This window comes from Arachis hypogaea, chromosome 11, assembly GCF_003086295.3.
Source record: "Arachis hypogaea cultivar Tifrunner chromosome 11, arahy.Tifrunner.gnm2.J5K5, whole genome shotgun sequence".
Classification (NCBI taxonomy): Eukaryota; Viridiplantae; Streptophyta; class Magnoliopsida; order Fabales; family Fabaceae; genus Arachis; species Arachis hypogaea.
In genome coordinates, this window is record NC_092046.1 from 1274862 (window position 1) to 1295192 (window position 20331).

Here is a 20331-nt window from a genome sequence, read left to right on the forward strand (position 1 = left end):
ACTCCAAATCCTTTTAATTTTTTAAACACAAATCGGAGGGTCCGATTTGTGTACTCAAAAATCGGACGGTCTGAATACTCCATATCTGTGTCCTACACCATTCCTCCTTCCACATTTAAATTAAAAAGTGTTTGATTTTACCCACCTAATACCACATTATTGTTGTTCACCCCCTCTCCCAATATGTGTGATAATCACCCTTCTTGCTACAATATAATAATTAATTTGTGTGGAACTTTTTCGGTTCGATTTCTACCATTTAAAAAAAATTGTAACATTTTAAAATTGTACCGTCGGATTTCTATATTCTAACAACTGAAAAAATTATTATGTGGTGAAATTGCATGTCTGTTTTCTAATTTTGAAAGAAACAAAAAAATTAAAATAACTGAAATCGTACTGTCTATTTTTTATATTCTAAATTTTAAAAAATAATTACAAAATGTATTTTTCAATTTAGCAAAAAAAATTTATATCTGTATAAAACACAAAAAATACTAATTCTTTGGTAATTCACAAATTACAGTTAGTCTCCAATCTATAAAAAATTGCAAAAGTTTTGGAAGTGTGAAGCAAAGTTCTCAAATTTTAACTCATATTATTTTGATTATGATTTCTTTCTAGAATATTCAAGTCTTACATGTCACATGCTTATACATAAAAAAAAGAATTGGAATACACTGTTTTTGATCATTCACAATAAGTAATTTCTTTCACTAAATATTAAATAATAAAAACTTTAAAATTAGGGTAAAGTATACTTTTTGTCCCTGAAGTTTATTAATAGTTTCAAAATTACCCCTAAGTTTCAATTTGTTTCAATTTTATCCCAAAAGTTTTCGATTTGCATCAATTTTATCCTTTAAGTTGACGCCGTTTAAATTACTCACAAACATTAGTGATATGGCAAAGTATAGTGTGTGATGTGGCAAGAAATGTGAAACCCCCAAAATACCCATGGCTGAGTTATACCAAGTAAACCAATTGGCATCCTTTTTCAAACATAACCCGTTTGTCTTCCCTTTGCCAGTAAGGAACATCGCCAGAGAAACAGAGTCACAGGAGGAAGGTTGGTGGGTGGTTAGACGTCGCACCGTCAACTACAGTCCGCCACAGCGACGTGCAGGACAGCGCATGTTGTGACGCCGTCGAGACTGAGGGAGGAGTCTGGGATAGCATTCAGTCATCAACCATTCAAACGTGGATAGCGCCATTCTGATTAAGGTTTCTGACGAGGTAGGCCACCATTCTAGTCAATTTTGCTACTGCATGTCTGAACAGTTAGGATTTAGGGTTTTTTTTTAATCACTGTTGATTGCTGTTAGGATTCTATTGCATTGAGGGATTGAGGGATTTCTGTTCTGTTTTAGTGAAAAATATAACTTTGAGGTGGTCTATATTTTTTAATGATTAGTTACTCTGTTCTTTGGTCTGAACATCTTTTTATAACGGCAGGATGGATGATTTCAGTGTTAGAGTTCATCACAGGGGTAGGTTTTGTAGTGATAAGGGAAAAAATGAGTATATTGATGGTGAGGTGACAACGGTTGATTGGTGTGACAGAGATAGATGGAGTGTTATAGAAGCTTATGATGTGGTTGGAAAACTTGGGTACATTGCTGAAAACATTGGGGTACTGTGGTATAAAGATACTAAATTAGGATTAGAAGGGTTGAAGTTGTTGAAAGGTGATGAAGAAGCAATGGAAATGGCAAATATAGGAGTTGAAAAAAAGGTAGTTGATTTGTATGTGGTGCATAAGGCTTCAATCCCTGATGATTTTTGTTACGACATTGGTTATTTAGATGTTGGGGGTGGCAGCAAAGTTGTTGAGGAGGAGTGTGTGGATGCTGATAGTGGGCCAAGTGATATTAGACAGGCCCAAAATATTCAAGCAGAAGCCCAAGGTGGAGGGGTGGATATGGAGGCCTAAATGCAGGGATTAGTTGATGCCCATTTATCTACTGAAGAAGTGCTACAGAATATTGGTGATGGGGACAATAGTGAAGAAGAGGATGACACTGATGACCCAGATTATGAGGCTGATTCTGATATGCATTTTAGTGATAGTGAAGATGATTATTGTGGTGATGATGGTTTATTTGATGTTGATATAACTCTTGGGGAGATGCACCAAGATATAAGAAAGTCTAAGAAAAGTAAGAGTGCTGTCGAGAAGTTAAAGAAAACTCAAAAGGTGGCTGCTGGGAAGAGAAAGAGCTCTCGTTTAAGCGATGATGAAGGATTGAACAGTGATGAATTAGAGGAGGTATCGAGTGAGGATGATGAAGCCAGCAAGAAGAAATTTCCCGTTCACAAGGAGTTGAAGGATATGAGTAAGTATAAGTGGGAGGCTGGAACTCTCTATGCAACAAGAGAGGAGTTCAAGGAAGCTGTGACATCATATGCTGTTCATACTGGGAGAAACATAAAATTTCCAGTGGTGGACAATGTCCGGGTGAGGGCTAAGTGTGGAGATGGTTGTGAATGGTTTGCATATGCGGTGAAGATGACCAATGAAGATAGTTGGCAGCTAAGAACAGTTAATGATCATCATTCTTGTAACACTGTATTTGACATAAAAGTGATGAAGTCGAAGTGGCTGGCGAAGGTCTTCAGGAGAAAAGTAGAAGAGAATCCGAAGTTGAAGCTGGGCACCATACAAAGTAGGACTCTTAGGAAGTGGAATGTGCAGATTTCAAGAGCAAAGGCATTTCGGGCCAAGCAGATTGCACTGGTTGACATTAATGGAACTTTTAGGGAGCAGTATAGAAGACTTTACGACTATTGCCATGAGTTGCTGCGCACCAATCCTGGTTCATCTGTGAAGCTGCATGTTCAATTACCTCCAGCAGCCCAAACTGAGCACCCCGATACAACAGTCGACTTAAGTCCACGATTTCATAGGATTTATATTTGCTTAAAGGCTTGCAAGGAGAGTTTCATGAAGTGTAGGCCTATGATAGGGCTTGATGGTTGCTTTTTGAAGACACCATATGGAAGATGGCTATTGGTTGCTTTGGGGTGGGATCCGAATGACCAGATGCTACCTATAGCATATGCGGTCGTGGAGGCTGAGACAAAAGATTCATGGACGTGGTTCCTCTCAAACCTAATTGATGATATAGGAGCGGATAAATTATTACGTAGCACGTTCATGTCTGACCAACAAAAGGTAATTTACTAACCTGTATTTTAGTGTAATTAAGATTTTGCACTATATTTTTATGTCTAGTTATAATTAGTTAATGTTAATGTTCTTGTAATGTTCTTTTATAATTAGCACGTTCATGGCTTCTGCACTATATGTTATTGTTCTTATAATTAGCTAGTCATGTGGCTTATGCACTATATGTAATGTTCTTTTATAATTAGTTAGTAATTGCTGTACCTATATGTTAATGTTCTTGTAATTGACTTTTATAATTAGTTATAAATTGCTGTGAATTAGCTAGTCATGTGGCTTCTGCACTATATGTTAATGTAATTGTAATGTTCTTTTATAATTAGTTAGTAATTGTTGTACCTATATGTTAATGTTCTTGTAATTGACTTTTATAATTAGTTATAAATTGCTGTGAATTAGCTAGTCATGTGGCTTCTGCACTATATGTTAATGTAATTGTAATGTTCTTTTATAATTAGTTAGTAATTGCTGTACCTATATGTTAATGTTCTTGTAATTGACTTTTATAATTAGTTATAAATTGCTGTGAATTAGCTAGTCATGTGGCTTCTGCACTATATGTTAATGTAATTGTAATGTTCTTTTATAATTAGTTAGTAATTGCTGTACCTATATGTTAATGTTCTTGTAATTGACTTTTATAATTAGTTATAAATTGCTGTGAATTAGCTAGTCATGTGGCTTCTGCACTTTATGTTAATGTAATTGTAATGTTCTTTTATAATTAGTTATAAATTGCTGTACCTATATGTTAATGTTCTTGTAATGTTCTTTTATAATTAGTTATAAATTGCTGTGAATTAGTTAGTCATGTGGCTTCTGCACTATATCTTGCTGTTCTTGTAATGTTCAACATATAATTAGTTATATGTTGCTGTTATAAATTGCTGTGAATTAGCTAGTCATGTGGAGAGCTGCTACAACATCACCAGTCCAGCATAGCACTGCAAGAAATGCTGGATCTACTGGCTCAGTGCATAAGAGTACCAGGTTGGCCAGTGTTGCAGCAAGGCCTAATACCCAACCAAATGCACACAAAAAATTTCAGCCACCAAGACCAACTAGAATTCTTAGGAGCAACTCTACTTCAACTGCACAGGGACAACCCTCATCACAAGGGAGTCAGACTCAGAGTGCTCTCACAGGGTCTTAGTTGTGTCACATCTTGTGTTTGGTGTTTATTTTGGAAGATTGAAAAATGTTGGCATTTTGTATTATGACTTATGACTTATGACTCCAATTTTTCCTTTATTGCTGAATTATTTTGCTTAGGACTTATGTAATTAAGTTTTTACTTTGGTTATGACTTATGTTAACTAGAGATTATGTTGATTAATAACTTATGTTATTTTGATAATGACTAATGTGATGGATTCCTTCATGCAAATTTATTTTAGTGCACTGCTGAAATTATCCCTCATTACTTGAGTTTGTCTCTGCCACAACAGGTTCTTAATGCCAATTTTAGTGCCAAACTATTTTAATCCTTTCAGGGATATTTTTGAAACATAAATTAAACTTCAAGGACAACTATATTAATAAGTTTTCGAGTTGAGTACAGTTTTGTAACTGATTACAACCAGTCAATCTATTCTTACTTCTGCTAATTTCAGCTGTCCCAAACGCATTAATACCCTAATCTCAAATGGGTTCCATTCTTCACCCACAAATAAACCATTAAAATCACCATAAACCAACCCAACACACCAAAAATAACAGCCACCAACAGTTTGCATTTAGCATAAACTAATTTAGTCTTCAAGGTGGAAATCTTCATCTTCAACCTTGCAACCTCAGCCTCTTCTGTCTCTGCAACTCCATCTGCCCAGGAAAAAAATGTGCACTCCTTCCCAATCTGCAACATAAACAAAAAAAAAAGAACTTGAAGAAACTCATGAAGACATCAAAATAAAAAGCACTCAAAACTAACATCAAAGTATACACAGCCCCAAAATCTCCGGCCGGGATTTTCTGGTGTCTTCGACCATCTCAGTACAGGGGGTTCACCACAGTTGCATATAAGCGTTCGTCGTCTCCGACTGCTTTTTTGTGATGATACCGAGCCTTGGGAAGCCATTCGTTAGGGTTTCTTATTTTTACACACAGTGAAGAAGATGAAGAGGAAGACGTAAATGAAGAAGTTAATTTTAGGGTTTGAGGTTGTGATTTTTAGCCATATCATTTTTGTAATATAAATTTTTAAACAAAAAATTAAAAATTATTTCAAAAAACGTTTTAGAAATGACTCACACACATAGTTGCCACATAGAACTCCTTTATTGCCACGTCACTAACGTCTGTTAGTGATTTCAACGCTGTTAACGTTCAGGGATAAAATTGATGCAAATCGAAAACTTTTGGGATAAAATTGAAACAAATTGAAACTTAGGGGTAATTTTAAAACTTTTAGTAAACTTCAGGGACAAAAAGTATACTTTACCCTTAAAATTATTTGAAAGAAACTTAAAAAATAATGTCTCTTAAAAATAATAATATAAAAAAATGGCTGAATAGGCAGCTACCAACCATTCAAGTATTCAACAACCCTTTCATAAAACCGTATAGGATAAGAATGCAAGCATGGCAAACTGGCAAAGTTTAGCTTCAAGAAGAAAAAGGAACCAGATTGAGATTAATCATTACAATATACCATTTAAAGAAAAAGGAAAAAAAAAAAAGTTTAATATCTTTATTTAATTTTTCTATTGTTATAAGATTTATTAAAATTTAAAAATTTTCCAGCATATGAAATTTTTTATTTTCTTCATTTAACTATCTCTCTCTTTTAAAGAGACAAAATAAGAATATAGAAAAAGAACAAGTTGGATTATAATTCTATTAATCAGTTTAGCTTTTCTCCCAAAACAAAACTTGTCCCTTTCAACTTTTATCAGAAAACGCAAAGTTTTGTTTGTTCATATCCGTTTCAACAACAAAACATATTTTGTTCCCTCTTTGTTACCATCCTGCTATTTTAAAACAAAAATAAATCCTTATTTTTTAATATATTTTTATTTTAAAGACAAAATAAAAAAATCGATAATACTACGTATACATAATAAAAAAATTAGCCACTAATTAGTTACTATGTATAAAAATACATATTTAACATCTCATAAAAAAATTTATTATATTATTATAAATAAATTTAATTATTTATCTATTGCAATTAATTATTTTATTATAATAAATTTAATTAGTCTAATTATTTAATTTAAAAATAGGTAACTCAATATTAGAGGTGTTCGCAGTACGGTTTGATTCGGTTGTACGGGAAAAAGTCATCCGATCTGAACGTTTAATTTATGTGCGGTGCGGTTTAGATTGGATGAACTTTTTTTGAAAATCCGATCCGATCCGATTTCAAGCGGTTTGGATCGGTTTGGATTTGCGGTTTTTTAAATAAAAAAAATTAAATACATATAACAAGTCTTAACATCAAATTTTAAATAATTAACAATGACATAACAAGTCTTAACATATCTTAAAAAGCCAACGATAACATAACAATAGAAATAAAATTATAGGTTAGTTAAAATAAATAAATAAATAAATAATATTTTAAACATAAAATATTTATTAAATAATAATAATACATGAATAATAGAAAAATGTATAACAAATTGAACATGTTATAAATATAATTGTAAATATAATAATAAAATAATAATATTATAGCACATTGTGCTGTTTGGATTGGATTGGATCGGTTATGAAAAGTAGATCCGAAATCCGATCCAATCCAGCGGTTTGCAAAAAATATAATCCAATCAAATCCGAATTAGTGCGGTTTTAATCGGTTTTCAGTTTGAATTGGATTGGATGAGCGGTTTAATTTGAATCGGTTTGGATTGGATTGGTTTTCGGTTTAATATTGATTGAACATATTTTAAAATTTCTGATAGATATTTGAACACGAGACACACGATTGTTTGTTCTAAAACCATAAAAACCATAACATGTGAGGCTATTACATAAATATAGTAGTGACAACTCAGAGAGAGAGAAAGAGAGAGAAAGAGAGAAGCTTCTTCAATCATTCATTGATTATTCATTCATCAATAACCATGACACTGCAAAACAACACCCCAACAAGAACAAAGAAGCAACTCATCATTGATGATGATGATGCTAATGAACATTCTCCATTGCTACCAACAAAGAGAGATCATGATTATGATGATGGTGATGCTGATGGTGCATCCTTTGTTGGGTCAGTGTTCAATTTATCAACAACAATCATTGGTGCTGGAATCATGGCCTTACCAGCAGCAATCAAAGTGCTTGGTCTTCTCCTTGGCATTTCATCAATCATCTTCCTTGCATTCCTCACTGACACCTCTCTTGACATACTCCTAAGGTTCAGCAGAGTTGCCAAAGCTTCATCCTATGCTCATGTCATGGGTTCTGCTTTTGGAAGACTTGGAACAATGGTGCTTCAGATATCTGTTTTCATCAATAATCTTGGGATACTTGTTGTCTATATGATCATAATTGGTATACATTTCAAACTTTGTATTTGTTCTGTTTTCAAAATAAATATCGCTTCAACTAAATTAATATATCAACATGTATTTTATACGAGTAGCCAATTTTTTGTGTACGCATAACATGATTGATAATAGATTTTTCCATTGATGTTATTACTTACTAACTTTTCCTTGTTCTTACTTCTGAATTGTCAATAAACATGAATATCTGTGTTGCAATTGACCAAGACTTGGTTTCTATTTTGTGTTGAATATTGAATATTGTCTTTCTCTAGTTGAAGTGGATGAATTTAGAGTGCCTAGTTTATTTATGATATCCAGAAAAGTAATTATATAGCTTGATTTATATATGAATATATAATATATAGTTGAAGTGACTGGAAATTGATGTTGCTTAGAAATTGCTCTGTTTAGGGTTTTCTAGAAAAGCTGAAGACAACTTTTTTGAATTTTGGTTTGTTTTATAAAATTCATACAAATATGTGAATGTTGGCAAGAAAAGTATGAAACAAACTTACCCTTATTTTTTATTCAATAATTGTTTAGTTTGTTTTTGCTTTGTGATTGATTTCTAGGTGATGTGCTTTCTGGAACATCGTCAAGTGGAATTCACCATTTTGGTGTGCTTGAAGGATGGTTTGGTGAATGCTGGTGGACTGGCCGTTATTTCATTCTTCTTGTTACAACCCTTTTCATATTTGCTCCACTGGCATTTGTTAAGAGAATAGGTAACAACAACAATACTATCAAATCTTTTAGCAATGTTACATAATTTTGGAGCATTTGGCAAAGTTGAGTAATCTTCTTGTATTGGTATGCAGATTCATTGAGGTATTCTTCTGCTTTAGCGGTGGCTCTGGCGATCGTGTTTCTAGTCATAACTGCAGGAATCACACTGTTTAAATTGTTTAACGGCAGTATTGCTAGTCCGCGGTTACTTCCAAATGTTACTGATAGTGCATCTCTATGGAATCTCTTCACAGCAGTTCCAGTTCTTGTGACAGCATTTGTGTGCCATTACAATGGTAAGTCCTACTTTTTCGCTATTGCAAATATAGCAGTGAACAATGTTTTCTGTCTGATACATGTCCTAGTAGGAATTATTTCATGAGCGGTAGAAAAGCAGGGTGGATTTCATGGGTTTCAATGCATAATAAAATGAATTATGACTTACAAATCATGTTCTTTTCTTCTGTTGTTGAGAATATGGTTATTGTATATTAATACTTCCTAGGATTTCTAATATGACATAGTTTTCTTTATGTATGCTTTTTAGTTTACTTGCATAATTGATGTAACTAACAATAATATTAAGCAAGTTTAGGTGTTAGAAGAATTTTTTCACCAAAGTTTCTGTATTCTGCAGTTCATACAATAGACAAGGAGCTAGGAGACTCCTCGTTGATACAACCGGTTGTGCGCGCATCACTCTCTCTGTGTTCCAGCATCTATATTCTTACAGCCTTATTCGGATTCCTCCTATTTGGTGAATCAACTCTGGATGATGTGCTAGCCAACTTTGATACTGATCTTGGCATCCCTTACAGCAGTCTCCTTAACGACGTTGTTCGCATTAGCTATGCTCTCCACCTCATGCTTGTTTTCCCGGTGATCTTCTTCTCGTTGCGCTTCAATTTTGACGATCTTATCTTTCCTTCAGCTAGGCCACTGAATTCAGATCAGTGTAGATTTGTCTCGATCACCAGTGGACTTGTTGCTTTAGTGTACATAGCTGCAAACTTTATACCAAGCATATGGGATGCTTTTCAATTCACTGGAGCCACTGCCACCGTTTGCCTTGGGTTTATTTTCCCATCTGCGATCGCTCTAAGGTGCGATTTCTTAGTCACAGTTCATTACTTTTTGGTAATTTCATCATGCTGATTTTTGTTGAACCCTTTGTAGTGAATCTTTATGTGAATCTTTTTTGTTGAACCCTTTCATCATCCTACTACGACCCTTTGTAGTAGGATGCTAGTGTTGTATATTATGAACTCGATTTCACAGGCGTGAAATGCGAGTGTGTCAAGTTTTTGCTTTCTGTAGAAGTAAGACTAATCCACGGCAGAAGCTAGAGTAAACGAAAGCTTCCCCGGAATTTTTTTTTCCCATGTTAAACAAAGCTATTGGGATTGAAATTGCTATGAACTTTCAAAAAGCTATGTCATAGATGCATTTTCGAAGCTGACATATAATTCTGGTTTTGCAGGGATTCTCATGGCATTGCATCAAAGAAGGACAAGATTTTATCCGTTATAATGATCGCTCTTGCCGTATTCTCGAACATCATAGCGATATACAGTAACGCCAATTCCATGTTCAGGAAGGAAGTTGATGATCTTCATTGACTTATTAAAGTGCCTATAAGTAACCATTAATAGATAGAAGTTCCATACTCTCATTCCAAGCAATTTAAGCAAAACAAACACTTTAATGGAACCAGAGAATGAACTTGTTTTTGGATTGAGTTTGAAAAAGTGAAGTACAAGACTCACTGCAAAGAGTTTTGGTAGAGGAACTGAAAGTAAAAGTGAAAAACTATGTGAACATTTAAACATATTTTACATGTAAGGTTCATAATTTTCAGAGAACTTAAGTGGTGCCTAGCAGATTTAGTTTTGGGGAGAATGGTAATAAACTAATAATCAACTACCAATTTAGTTTGGTACTTGATTCTACATTCTTTCTAATGTTAATTGCCCCTTGAATAAATGAATACTTTTAGTGTCAATATTACTGATTACAATTAAAAGTGTAATCACTATAATGATTAATGGATAATGATAAGAGAGTATCAAATGAGAGAGAGAGAAGAGCTAAAAAAACATCATTATATGATTATACATCATAAATTAAAATAGTTTTATTATTCTATTAGTCTTTATAATTTTACCAAATTTTTAATTAGGTTCTTATATCTTTTATCTTTTCAATTTGATCCCTAAACTACTTTTAATTTTGTAATTAAGTCTTTTCATATTAAAAATATTAAAATTAATAAAATATTTCTCCTATAAAAAAAACAAGATAATTAATTTTCCATAGAAGATTGGTTATTATAATTTAATAAGTTAGGCTTTTATTCCTGAAAATAAAAATTAAATGAGAAAGTTTAAAGAAACAGAGAGAATACAAGTATACAACCATGTAAATTCATGTAATAATGTTTTTTATTGATATAAATTGCCTTTACATTTCTATCAAGTTATAAAAACTAGTTATTCTTGTTCTACTTATTGTGTTAAGCTCTCTTGTTCAAAAAAAAAAAAAAAAAAAAAAAAACTGGTACATATGCTTTCTCATCTTTTCTCCTCTCCCCATCATCCACAAAAAGAATAACAATCAAACTAAAAATACAAACCTATATAAGAAGCAAAAACAAAGAAAAGAAATTGGTTCTTCTGAAGCATGCACATCTGATGAAAATCTCCTTGGTACTTAGAATGATCACTATTCAGCAGTGTTATCAACTATGAACCAAAAAACAGATTGGCTGCTGTATATTGCTGAATCTTCTTTTACAACTGATTCAAGCAGGGTTCTAAACCTGTAAATCAATATTCGGTGGTGGCGCCGGACCGAGATGGATTCCCCGGTTGGATCATGTGATTCCTTGTTATATAAACAGAGTGGATTTGGCATTGGACATCTCTTCATGGATGAAAGCATATCTGTTCAGCATTGTGTTGGGAAGTTCTTGGTTCCTATTGGACACTGAATTTGCCATATCCCAAAGTTTGCTTTGCATTTTTTGTGTCCTCTTTCATGTCTTGTTCTTGAGCTTTTTGAAATCTCATACAAGACTAGTAGGAACTAGGTATAATACCAATTTCATCATAATTGGATGAAGCCAAGGGGAATTATAATTAGATAGGCAACTCGCGTTTAGGTTCGAGTCTAGTTGAAAAAATAAGGAGACTCCAGAACCTCTCGGAGATCAAAGTCTCCTCGCTCCGGTAAGGGAGGAAACTTCAAGGTTGGGAAATTCTTCTCAAAACTCTCAAGCAACTGTTAATAAAAAAAGTTTTAGAAAAAGGTAAATAATTCTGTATAAAGAAGCTTGTAATCTAAACTAGAGATACTTTACATTTTCTAATACTGGAGCCTCATAGAGTTCGACGAACTTCTCCCTAAGTATCCTGTTCATATCATCAACATCACATGCATGCGTCCAATACGAATCATGCACCCCTGCGATTAAGAAATTCGATTAAAAAGAATACGCTAATGTACATATAGATATATACAAGTAATTAGTAAGTACCTGCAAAGTTCAACCCTGCTTTTTTACAAGCAACTGCAGTCATCATCATGTGAGAACCATCAAGAGAGTGAACGAAATTCGGTGGAAAAGCTGTTCTCTGCCTTTTACCCATGACCTGTAAAATAAATGCGATATTTAAATATTTATCTCATTGAAGAGACCAGATAGTGAAATTGAGTCACAAAAAACATGAATTAGTCTTAAATTATACGATGCCAAGATGAACCATGATTATTAATCATCCAAAATAAGGAGTCTGATTCACAAATACAGGATTTCACGACACTCAGTGACTCGAATAGAACTATAATTAGTTTTTAAAGTAACTACACAATTCTGTAGTATGTGGTCTGTTTTGACAGTTATGATCAAGTTAATAGTTACCTTGTCAGTCTCACGTTGTAATGTCAATATCTGAAGGGAAGTCTTGATCTGCATTGAATTCAATTGTGCATGTTAATGATTTAATTTCATTGATTTTCAGAGACTATACAATGAAAGATGAGGCTGACAGTTGAGAATATTACAAGATGTCTTCCTAATTGTCGGTACGGTTGTACTACAGGAAGCCCGAGGGGAGTAGTCCACCGAACCGCTTGGTTTGTGGTAGCTATCACCTAATTCCATGTTCAAATATATGAATTTTAGAAGCATTAGCTATATATATTTTAAAAGCATAAATAGTCGAACCACTCGCTCACTCTTTTAAGTGATGCCATTCAAAGCAAAATTAGTCATACCTTAGCACAATCACCTAGCCAGCCCATGATACTTCTTGCGGCCTCAAACATCTCCTCTAAGGCAGTGAGAGTTGTCTATGAAAAGAGAATCATAAGTAAATAACAATGCTCGCTTCGGAAATGTGTATATACATCACCAAAGAATGAAATTCTCTCTTACTTTTGCAGCATAGCAAGCAGCAGCAAACAGCTCTGAATCCTCCTCAATGGCACAACGCTCCTTTAGCCTACGTTTGATCTGGTCTCGGGCCCCAATATAAGTTACTCCATAGACTGAAGTCATCACTGTCTGTTTCACCAGTTTTCGGTCCACCTAACGGCGTCAATAATGATAAAGTGTTTAGTTAATGTAACACTGGATGACATAGAGGTGTCATTTCACATTCCGAAGGAGGAAAACAAAAACCACCATTTATGGCAAAATCTTTAGTCTAACATGCATGTCTTTCATTTTAGAATATTAAAACAGAAACATTTTTTAATAAATAAATTATCTTTTAGAAATTGAAAATTAACCGAGACCTGGCTGATCAGACACTTAGCATGCAATGCATTGGGATTAGTTTTAGGATCTTTCTCTGCATCCCTCTTCATTATTTCTAGAACTCTGCATCATAATACCAAATATGAAAACATCAAACAGGTAGATTATTGAAAACGAGAAATAAATGATAATATTAGAATTCAAGAAAGGAATATGGGTTACTACAAATGCAAGGGCAAATGGAACCAACTCCTTGAGTTGATAGAGTGGCATCAAGGAAAAAAAGTTGATAATTGCTTCGTCGTTTAGAATAATTTATTCCGCAGTCTATAATGTATAATTCACAGTGCTTATTACCTGGCAGCAATGCCCGAATACACATCTGCAGGCTGGTCTCCACAAACAAGATTAACCGCAGCAGCTCCCAACTTCAAAAAGAAAAAGGAATGCAGAAAATCTAAGATGATCCACAATTAAAAAGAAGAAAAAGAGAAGGATAAAACTGCAAAAATTTCAATCGACCATACAGCAGAAAAGGTTTTGTTTCAAAGGCAAATTAAAAAAGAATGTATCAAATATTGTTAGGTATAATGCTGGGGCAGCTGCTTCTTGACAAATATAAAATGCGGTGGTTAACATTTTGACGAAATTAGAGCATCAAATCTTAAGTTTTAACAATCCCATCTTTCCATGATACGCAAAAGTTAAGCAGTACCAAGACCATATTATTCAGTACAATGGAAACAATGTAACATCTACAAAATGTTCAGTTATGTATTACCTTGTCCCTGCCAAGTGCTGCATAGTGTTGTAAGCCATTGCAAGAACCATCCTACAAAATGTGGGGAAATATAAAAAGAAATTTTAATGCTAAGAATCATAACTATGATTATCTGCCCTCTCAATTCTCAACTTCACAACTTGCATGCTTATGGCAAATGAATAGAAAACAACAGAACAATATTGTATTGGTACATGGTTTAAACTGAACTTTCCTACAATTACAAGGCCAAATCACACAATTACATATGTTCCCAAATAAAAATTCTGAAATCTCGGCACAAGATACCTGGTGCACAGGCATATGAGAAATTGTAGCCTCAGGATTGGGGCTTCTCAATGCTTCAGAGAGATTGATACATGCTGCCAAACACTGAAGAGGATCCTCTGCTTGCAACCACCAACGATTTCCTTCTAGTGGTCTGTCTGCAGAATCAAATATATCATTCACGTGGTTCTCGGTAAATGCTATCCGGCCCTCATAAGATAACTTGTCCACACCACCGGCATACAAATTTGCCAGATGTATTTTCAACCAGTGCAATCCCGACTTTCCCAGAGGTCGCCCCTCTGCAAACTCGAGTACACCTCGACATAGATCAGAACCGAGATGGTTCAAATGTGGGTGCATGGGATATGCACGCCCACGGAAATCAAGATTGTGAGGATAATAGAAGCCATCTTCATCCTTCATCTTTCGTGCAACCTACAGCCAAAATTAGCCAATGTGTTGGTGTTGACATGTTCTCTCTCATGGAAATAATTTCATATTACTAGTCTATTTGAAGAATATTAGGAGACTTCTTACGGCAAGTTTAAGCTCAATGTCACATCGTTGTGAATGTCTCTCATTATTCTCCTTCTTGGCAGCTTTGACCTTCCACTTCCATTTTCGGATTTCTGATTCATCCTCTGTATCTGGTTCTTCTGGAAGGGGAACCTTTAAGATTAAGATGAAATAGTGTCAAAACATATTGACTCATCCACCCAAGTCAGTTTAATTTCTACTCTCTTTTAAGCAGCTTTAGTTTCTTTCTGCAAGGGTAAAAGGAGTATCAAAATTGCCATATCTAATTATTTGGTGACATGGAAATATTTTATTTGTATATATACAAATCTTTGCTGTGAAGCAATTATAAATCATGATCATTTTCATGAAGTTGAATGGGCTAAGGTTTGAGGGTATATAAGGGTAAGACAAATAACATAGCAACAAAGTTCGTCGGGTACTCACATCTTCCCGATCCACCAAGTCAGCAAGACATCCCCCGTTAGCCCATATTTGATCTATAACATTGAGCACCCTTTTGTTTATCCTCCATTTGGTGCTGCCAAGAGTATTAAGGGCCTGACCATAAATGATAATAGAATTAATTTCAACATCTATTGACTGTTGAGCGTGTACAGATGCAAGCACATGAGTGGGGTGTGTGTGTGGTTTGGAGGGGGGTGGGGGGGATCCAACCTCAAAAACAGGCTCAAGTTGACACCTTGGAGCCCGTTTAACTGCTTCGCGTTGCTGTTTTGCTCCATGTATTCTCATAACATATGATGGCAAAAACAAGTATGCTCCTTTGTCATACCTACAAAATATTGCAACATTTCCGCCAAAAGTAAATAAATAAATAAATAAATTAGCAATCAAAACAGTTCAACGTAATTGGCTGAACAAGTTCAAGCTTTGTGCCATTATGATCTGAATTAAGAAAAAAAAAAAAAAAGCTATGACATTGGAACAGCAAATATCTTTGAATTTCTGCTATCCCAAATAGAAAACAAAAAGGAACTTATGATTCAAATGTTGCTAGTTGCAAAAACTTTGAGCAACTTGGCTTTATGCAAATAAAATAAACTAGGCTAACATAGGCCAAAGGTTCAATGAGCTTTGCAGAATATTACAAATAAAATTATTTAAGAAAAAGTATATGAAGTACCCTGTCCAGTTAATAGGTGGAACCAGCATTGGCATGTAGGGCATGACCATATGCCTAGCCTGTTGATGTAAATACAGTTTGAAGTTAGCATCACTTCATGAATTTCAATGCATGAAAGAAAATGTGATGTTGGACATACAGAGACACAAAATCTGTCTAAATAACCTACTCAGAAATGTGGATATGAGACCTTAAAATGTCACTTACAGTCTTCTCAAGGCCCTTGAGCACCAGTGGGTCACATTCAATAACACCATATCTCCTACTCCTAATCAAGCAAAAAGTATTCAGGTGAGAAACAAAAGAGAAGTAGAACATTAAAGACACTGATTGTGACAAAAAAAATTAAAGAGAGAAGCTACAAATCTCACTGAGAATCACTTGTCACAGTTCTAAGAGTATGCTTAAATGCAGGGTATATATCTGGTGGAGCATCTCCAATTTCATTAGCAGGCGGTTGAATGTAAGCTGATTCTATTAACAATTGCATCAAACGAGAACCAACCTGGAATTCAAAATAACTATGTCATAAAATAAAAATAAGAAAACATGCGATGTTCGTCGGTACAACAAGAACATCACAAACCTTTACTTGACCTTCCTGTCCCCAAGGCTTTGAAGCATCTAGACCCCGAACTATTCCCAACACTTGCTTCTGCTTCTGTTTTTTCATCAACATGGAAACCTTTTTCCTGAGTCTCTTCTGGTCCTTAGCCATTTTCTCTTTCTCTTCCTTCAGTTTGCCCGTTTCTATGGATTCAGGAGCACATCCTCCATCAGGCTTGTCAGCATTTGCACTCTTCGTGTTTTTTGTCTTCTCCATAAATCTGTATATCTTTGCCTGATCCACATACAAGGTTACAGTTTCAGTTAATGAAAAATTGAAAACTTGATTATTTTGAATTCATAGAAGAAACAATCTAATTTGAACCAAAAAACAGGAATTGACCACATTATTTCTGAACACAAAATCCAAGCGACATTAGCACTATATTAACCACATAACCAAACTAGATTACTGGAATTACCATACAAATTATAGCTCAAATATTAGATTGTTTCCCTTATCAGATCAATATTTCATACCTCATGTTCAACGGCTTCACCTATTTGACAAGCAGCTTGGATCACTCTGGCACTGCCTACTCCATTACTGTTGGTCATCAACAACCCCATCAACTTGTGCATTGTGATCACAGCCATCATCTCCGCGGGCAACTCATTGAAATAAGGAGCATGGCTCAACCTATGCACATTGCGTTTGGAATACTCTTGGTCAGCTGCAATTGCATTCCTCAAAGGCTCAAACCAACCAAGGAATAACGATTTCATGTAAGGCAGATTGGGTGCAAGCTTCTGCTCACGCATGTCATCCAATAGCTCCTGATATCGAATATGACTTTAGTTAGTTAAGTTACTTAGGTTACACACCACACCTCTCCCTCTCTCTCTTACCCCCTAGTTAGTTAAGTTACTAACTGTTGAATACCGTAATATTATCCTGGCGATCAAAACATGCAGAATTTCAGAAAACAAAAAATTGTCATTAAAGAACACATTATGCTTTTCTAACTTGCTAACTTCCTTTATATATGCTTAGAGGCACTAAATTTCATCAATCTAACTGTTGAATCCTGCAATACCCTCATGATCAAAATGAGAAGATTAAGTATCAAATCCTTTTAAAATTGGGATATAACTAGATATATATGCAATTGGGTACACTTGGTCTATTAAGTGGAGACTTTCAATCAAATTGGATTGATTGAATTTAGTGCTACTATAAAGTATCTGACATATATACATATAAATTTGAAGTTTTCAATTCTCCACCATCTTCTATACCTGATACTCTTTAGCTGCCTCTTCCCATGCCTCAGTCTCCACCTTTATCTGCCTCTTCCGAAGCATCTTGAACTTGTAGTTAGCCATGCCTTCAACACCACCGTTCTTCGTTTCCACTTGGGCTTTTGCTTTTCCCTTCTCTTCTTCCTTCAACATATGCTCCAACAATTTCTGAACCTCATTGGAAGTGGGACAATCATCTTCCGTATCAGTAGTGGATTCAATAGCCTCAGCAGCGCTACCATAATATCTAGCTAACTTCAAGTACTTAGAAAAACCAAAGTGTTCCTCAGAAAACGAAAAATTGGATCCACAAAGTTCGTTTCTCGGTGCAAAGACTCCAACTTTAACGAAACCCAAAAACTGGAACCCTGGTAGTATCTGGGTCCTAGCGGCTTTAATTTTCTCGGGAAAATTCAAATGCCGAGAAAAACTTCGGGAATTGGAAGATGAAGGTAAGTAGAAGGATTCGGAGGGTAGCTTGAACTTCGTTGAGGAAGCTCGCTTAGCTAAGTAGGTCCACATTTTTGCGATGATGGAAGCGTGAGATCGAGAGAGCTTAGTTGCAGGTTGATGGTGTTTGGGTCATGAGAAAGTGACGGGGGGATTTTCCCGAGAAAATAAGTTAGAATGTGGTGAGTGAGAGGCGCAAGAAGTAGCAGCCGCCTCTAAAGCCTTCAAGAGGAACTCTCTAAACCCTTCATAAAACCTATCTCATCTTTCTTCCGCTGTTGTTTCCTTGTAAAACCCTTTTTCAATAAATAATTAATAGAGATAAATATTAAATCGGTATTTTTGAAAAATTTTAGTGCTCATAAAATGGTATATTATTTGTCTTAGAAAGACTAACGAAAAACGCTGATCTACCTATCTTCTCTTCCCTTTTCATGAATCACACTTTTCCCTCAACAAACATGAAATTTAGGTACTTACTAAAGTAGTAAAGTGAGAGATTAATTATATTGAATTTATAATTCTCATAAAATATCTGTTTTATTATCTTAATTTAAAAATATTTAATTTTTCGCTTTACTAACTTTTTCATTTTAAAAAATTTTGATTTATTCGGCGTGTTTTGTATTTACAGTAAATATTTACATGCTGCTTGTAACAAAAAAAAAAGCGAAGAAGTTTAAAACTCCGATCAAAATTACAACTACAAAACTTACATCTATATTTGTTTTTGTGTAATTTTTTAGCCGTAAAATCAACATCTAATGTAATTATCAAATTAATTCGGTGTGTCCCTTCCTCGAATCTTGTGTTAATGCTATTGCACTTTACATTCTAAATTTTCAAGATATGCAATTTTACACTTTAAAATTGTCAAAAAGTGTAAAGAAAAAAAAATAACACATGTCAAATAACTTCTCCCATTCAAAAATCCCGAATTTGATAAACTAAAGACTATTATTGATCAATAGCATTGAACTAGGGTCTTACATTTAAGTCTTTAATGATAGGATGATCTGGATTAACCTCCAAAATTCTCCTACCCCTCATAAATTCTAAACTAGAACTATCTCCAAGTGCTTGTGCTTTCATTAATCTGTCACAAATTGATAACATTCTTTCATAAAATGATCAAAATACCTCAGTAGTGAAGTGAGTATATGCAAGTGTTCCAAGAACTCATTAAAAGTCTAGTTGTAAAACTCATTGTACTTAATAAGAAATGGTAATAGGCCCTTTTTGTCTTTGATACAAACTTTCATGTATATACATTCTAATCAACAAATCACAGCAAATCTTTTTTAATATAGCAGCTTGATTTGTTATCCTAATTTATTCCTACCAAAAATGTATATGATAGATTGCTATATACATAAATAACCAAGCCTTCTAATTGATATTTTTATATATAACTTATGTTGACCGTTGTTACCCCCTCAAGTTGGCGCGTGTAAATTTTGAATGCCCAACTTGACTAAGAGCTTCCCAAACTGTTTCGTCCCGAGAGCCTTGGTGAAAATATCAGCTAGTTGGAGATGAGTAGGAACATAAGAAGGTAATAGTCGATTGTGTATGATTTCATCCCGGACAAAATGACAGTCGACTTCGATGTGCTTGGTACGTTCGTGGAAGACTGGATTTTTAGCAATGTGAAGCGTCGCTTGACTATCGCAGTGCAAGCGAATGGGAGCAGGATACGATACGTGCAGCGAGGATAGTATATCCTTTATCCATATTAATTCCCTGGTTGTCTTGGCCATTGAGCGGTACTCAGCTCCAGCAGAAGAGGCAGAGACCGTTTGTTGTTTCTGTATTTTCCACGAGATAGGGGCGGTACCGAATTGAATGAATCACCCTGTAAGAGACCGGTGTGTTAGCGAACAGCCAGCCCAATCAGAATCACACCAGCCATAGAGTTGCAAATCATTTTCTTTAGGTAGAAGTATGCCCTGCCCCGGATGTCCCTTCAGATACCAAACAACCCGTAAAGCGGCGTGCCAATGTTCAGTACGTGGGTTCTGCATAAACTGGGACAAAACATGAACACTATAGGCGAGGTCAGGTTTGGTGAAGCACAAATATATGAGTCTTCCAACGAGGCGGTGATACATGCTAGGATCAGAGAGAACAGGGCCAGCAGCGGATGCCAACCGG

General features: G+C 35.0%; 3 protein-coding genes across 3 annotated transcripts; 2 read left to right on the forward strand and 1 right to left on the reverse strand.

Annotated features, from left to right (window-relative positions):
* Positions 1-848: 848 nt before the first annotated feature.
* Positions 849-4544, forward strand: LOC140176475 (uncharacterized). Its single transcript, XM_072208026.1, has 3 exons — positions 849-1236; positions 1456-3175; positions 4090-4544. Exons 2-3 carry the CDS (start codon positions 1934-1936, stop codon positions 4405-4407), a joined length of 1560 nt encoding a protein of 519 aa, XP_072064127.1. The 5' UTR covers positions 849-1236; positions 1456-1933; the 3' UTR covers positions 4408-4544.
* A 2558-nt stretch (positions 4545-7102) lies between these two features.
* LOC112719741 (amino acid transporter AVT6A) lies at positions 7103-10408 on the forward strand. Its single transcript, XM_025770414.3, has 5 exons — positions 7103-7684; positions 8253-8405; positions 8499-8702; positions 9044-9509; positions 9887-10408. The coding sequence occupies exons 1-5, from the start codon at positions 7255-7257 to the stop codon at positions 10023-10025; spliced, it is 1392 nt and encodes a 463-aa protein (XP_025626199.1). The 5' UTR covers positions 7103-7254; the 3' UTR covers positions 10026-10408.
* Positions 10409-10829: 421 nt separating this feature from the next.
* LOC112719740 (DNA-directed RNA polymerase 1B, mitochondrial) lies at positions 10830-18536 on the reverse strand. Its single transcript, XM_025770412.2, has 20 exons — positions 17725-18536; positions 16966-17262; positions 16466-16720; positions 16251-16384; positions 16087-16147; positions 15880-15938; positions 15411-15528; positions 15180-15293; positions 14754-14885; positions 14235-14651; positions 13947-13997; positions 13523-13593; positions 13204-13288; positions 12842-12994; positions 12682-12756; positions 12469-12558; positions 12326-12373; positions 11942-12056; positions 11765-11868; positions 10830-11685 (listed from the first exon to the last, which is right to left on the reverse strand). The coding sequence occupies exons 1-20, from the start codon at positions 18247-18249 to the stop codon at positions 11575-11577; spliced, it is 3015 nt and encodes a 1004-aa protein (XP_025626197.1). The 5' UTR covers positions 18250-18536; the 3' UTR covers positions 10830-11574.
* Between the last annotated feature and the right edge of the window lie 1795 nt (positions 18537-20331).

Coding starts and splice junctions, on each gene's coding strand:
- LOC140176475 (XM_072208026.1), top strand. CDS start 1,934: ATGCAGGGATTAGTTGATGCCCATTTATCTACTGAAGAAGTGCTACAG. Junction 3,176..4,089: donor TCATGTCTGACCAACAAAAG/GTAATTTACTAA, acceptor TGAATTAGCTAG/TCATGTGGAGAGCTGCTACA.
- LOC112719741 (XM_025770414.3), top strand. CDS start 7,255: ATGACACTGCAAAACAACACCCCAACAAGAACAAAGAAGCAACTCATC. Junction 8,703..9,043: donor ATTTGTGTGCCATTACAATG/GTAAGTCCTACT, acceptor TGTATTCTGCAG/TTCATACAATAGACAAGGAG. Junction 9,510..9,886: donor CCATCTGCGATCGCTCTAAG/GTGCGATTTCTT, acceptor CTGGTTTTGCAG/GGATTCTCATGGCATTGCAT.
- LOC112719740 (XM_025770412.2), bottom strand. CDS start 18,249: ATGTGGACCTACTTAGCTAAGCGAGCTTCCTCAACGAAGTTCAAGCTA. Junction 13,998..14,234: donor CTCATATGCCTGTGCACCAG/GTATCTTGTGCC, acceptor CACATTTTGTAG/GATGGTTCTTGCAATGGCTT. Junction 12,757..12,841: donor CTGCTTGCTATGCTGCAAAA/GTAAGAGAGAAT, acceptor CTCTTTTCATAG/ACAACTCTCACTGCCTTAGA.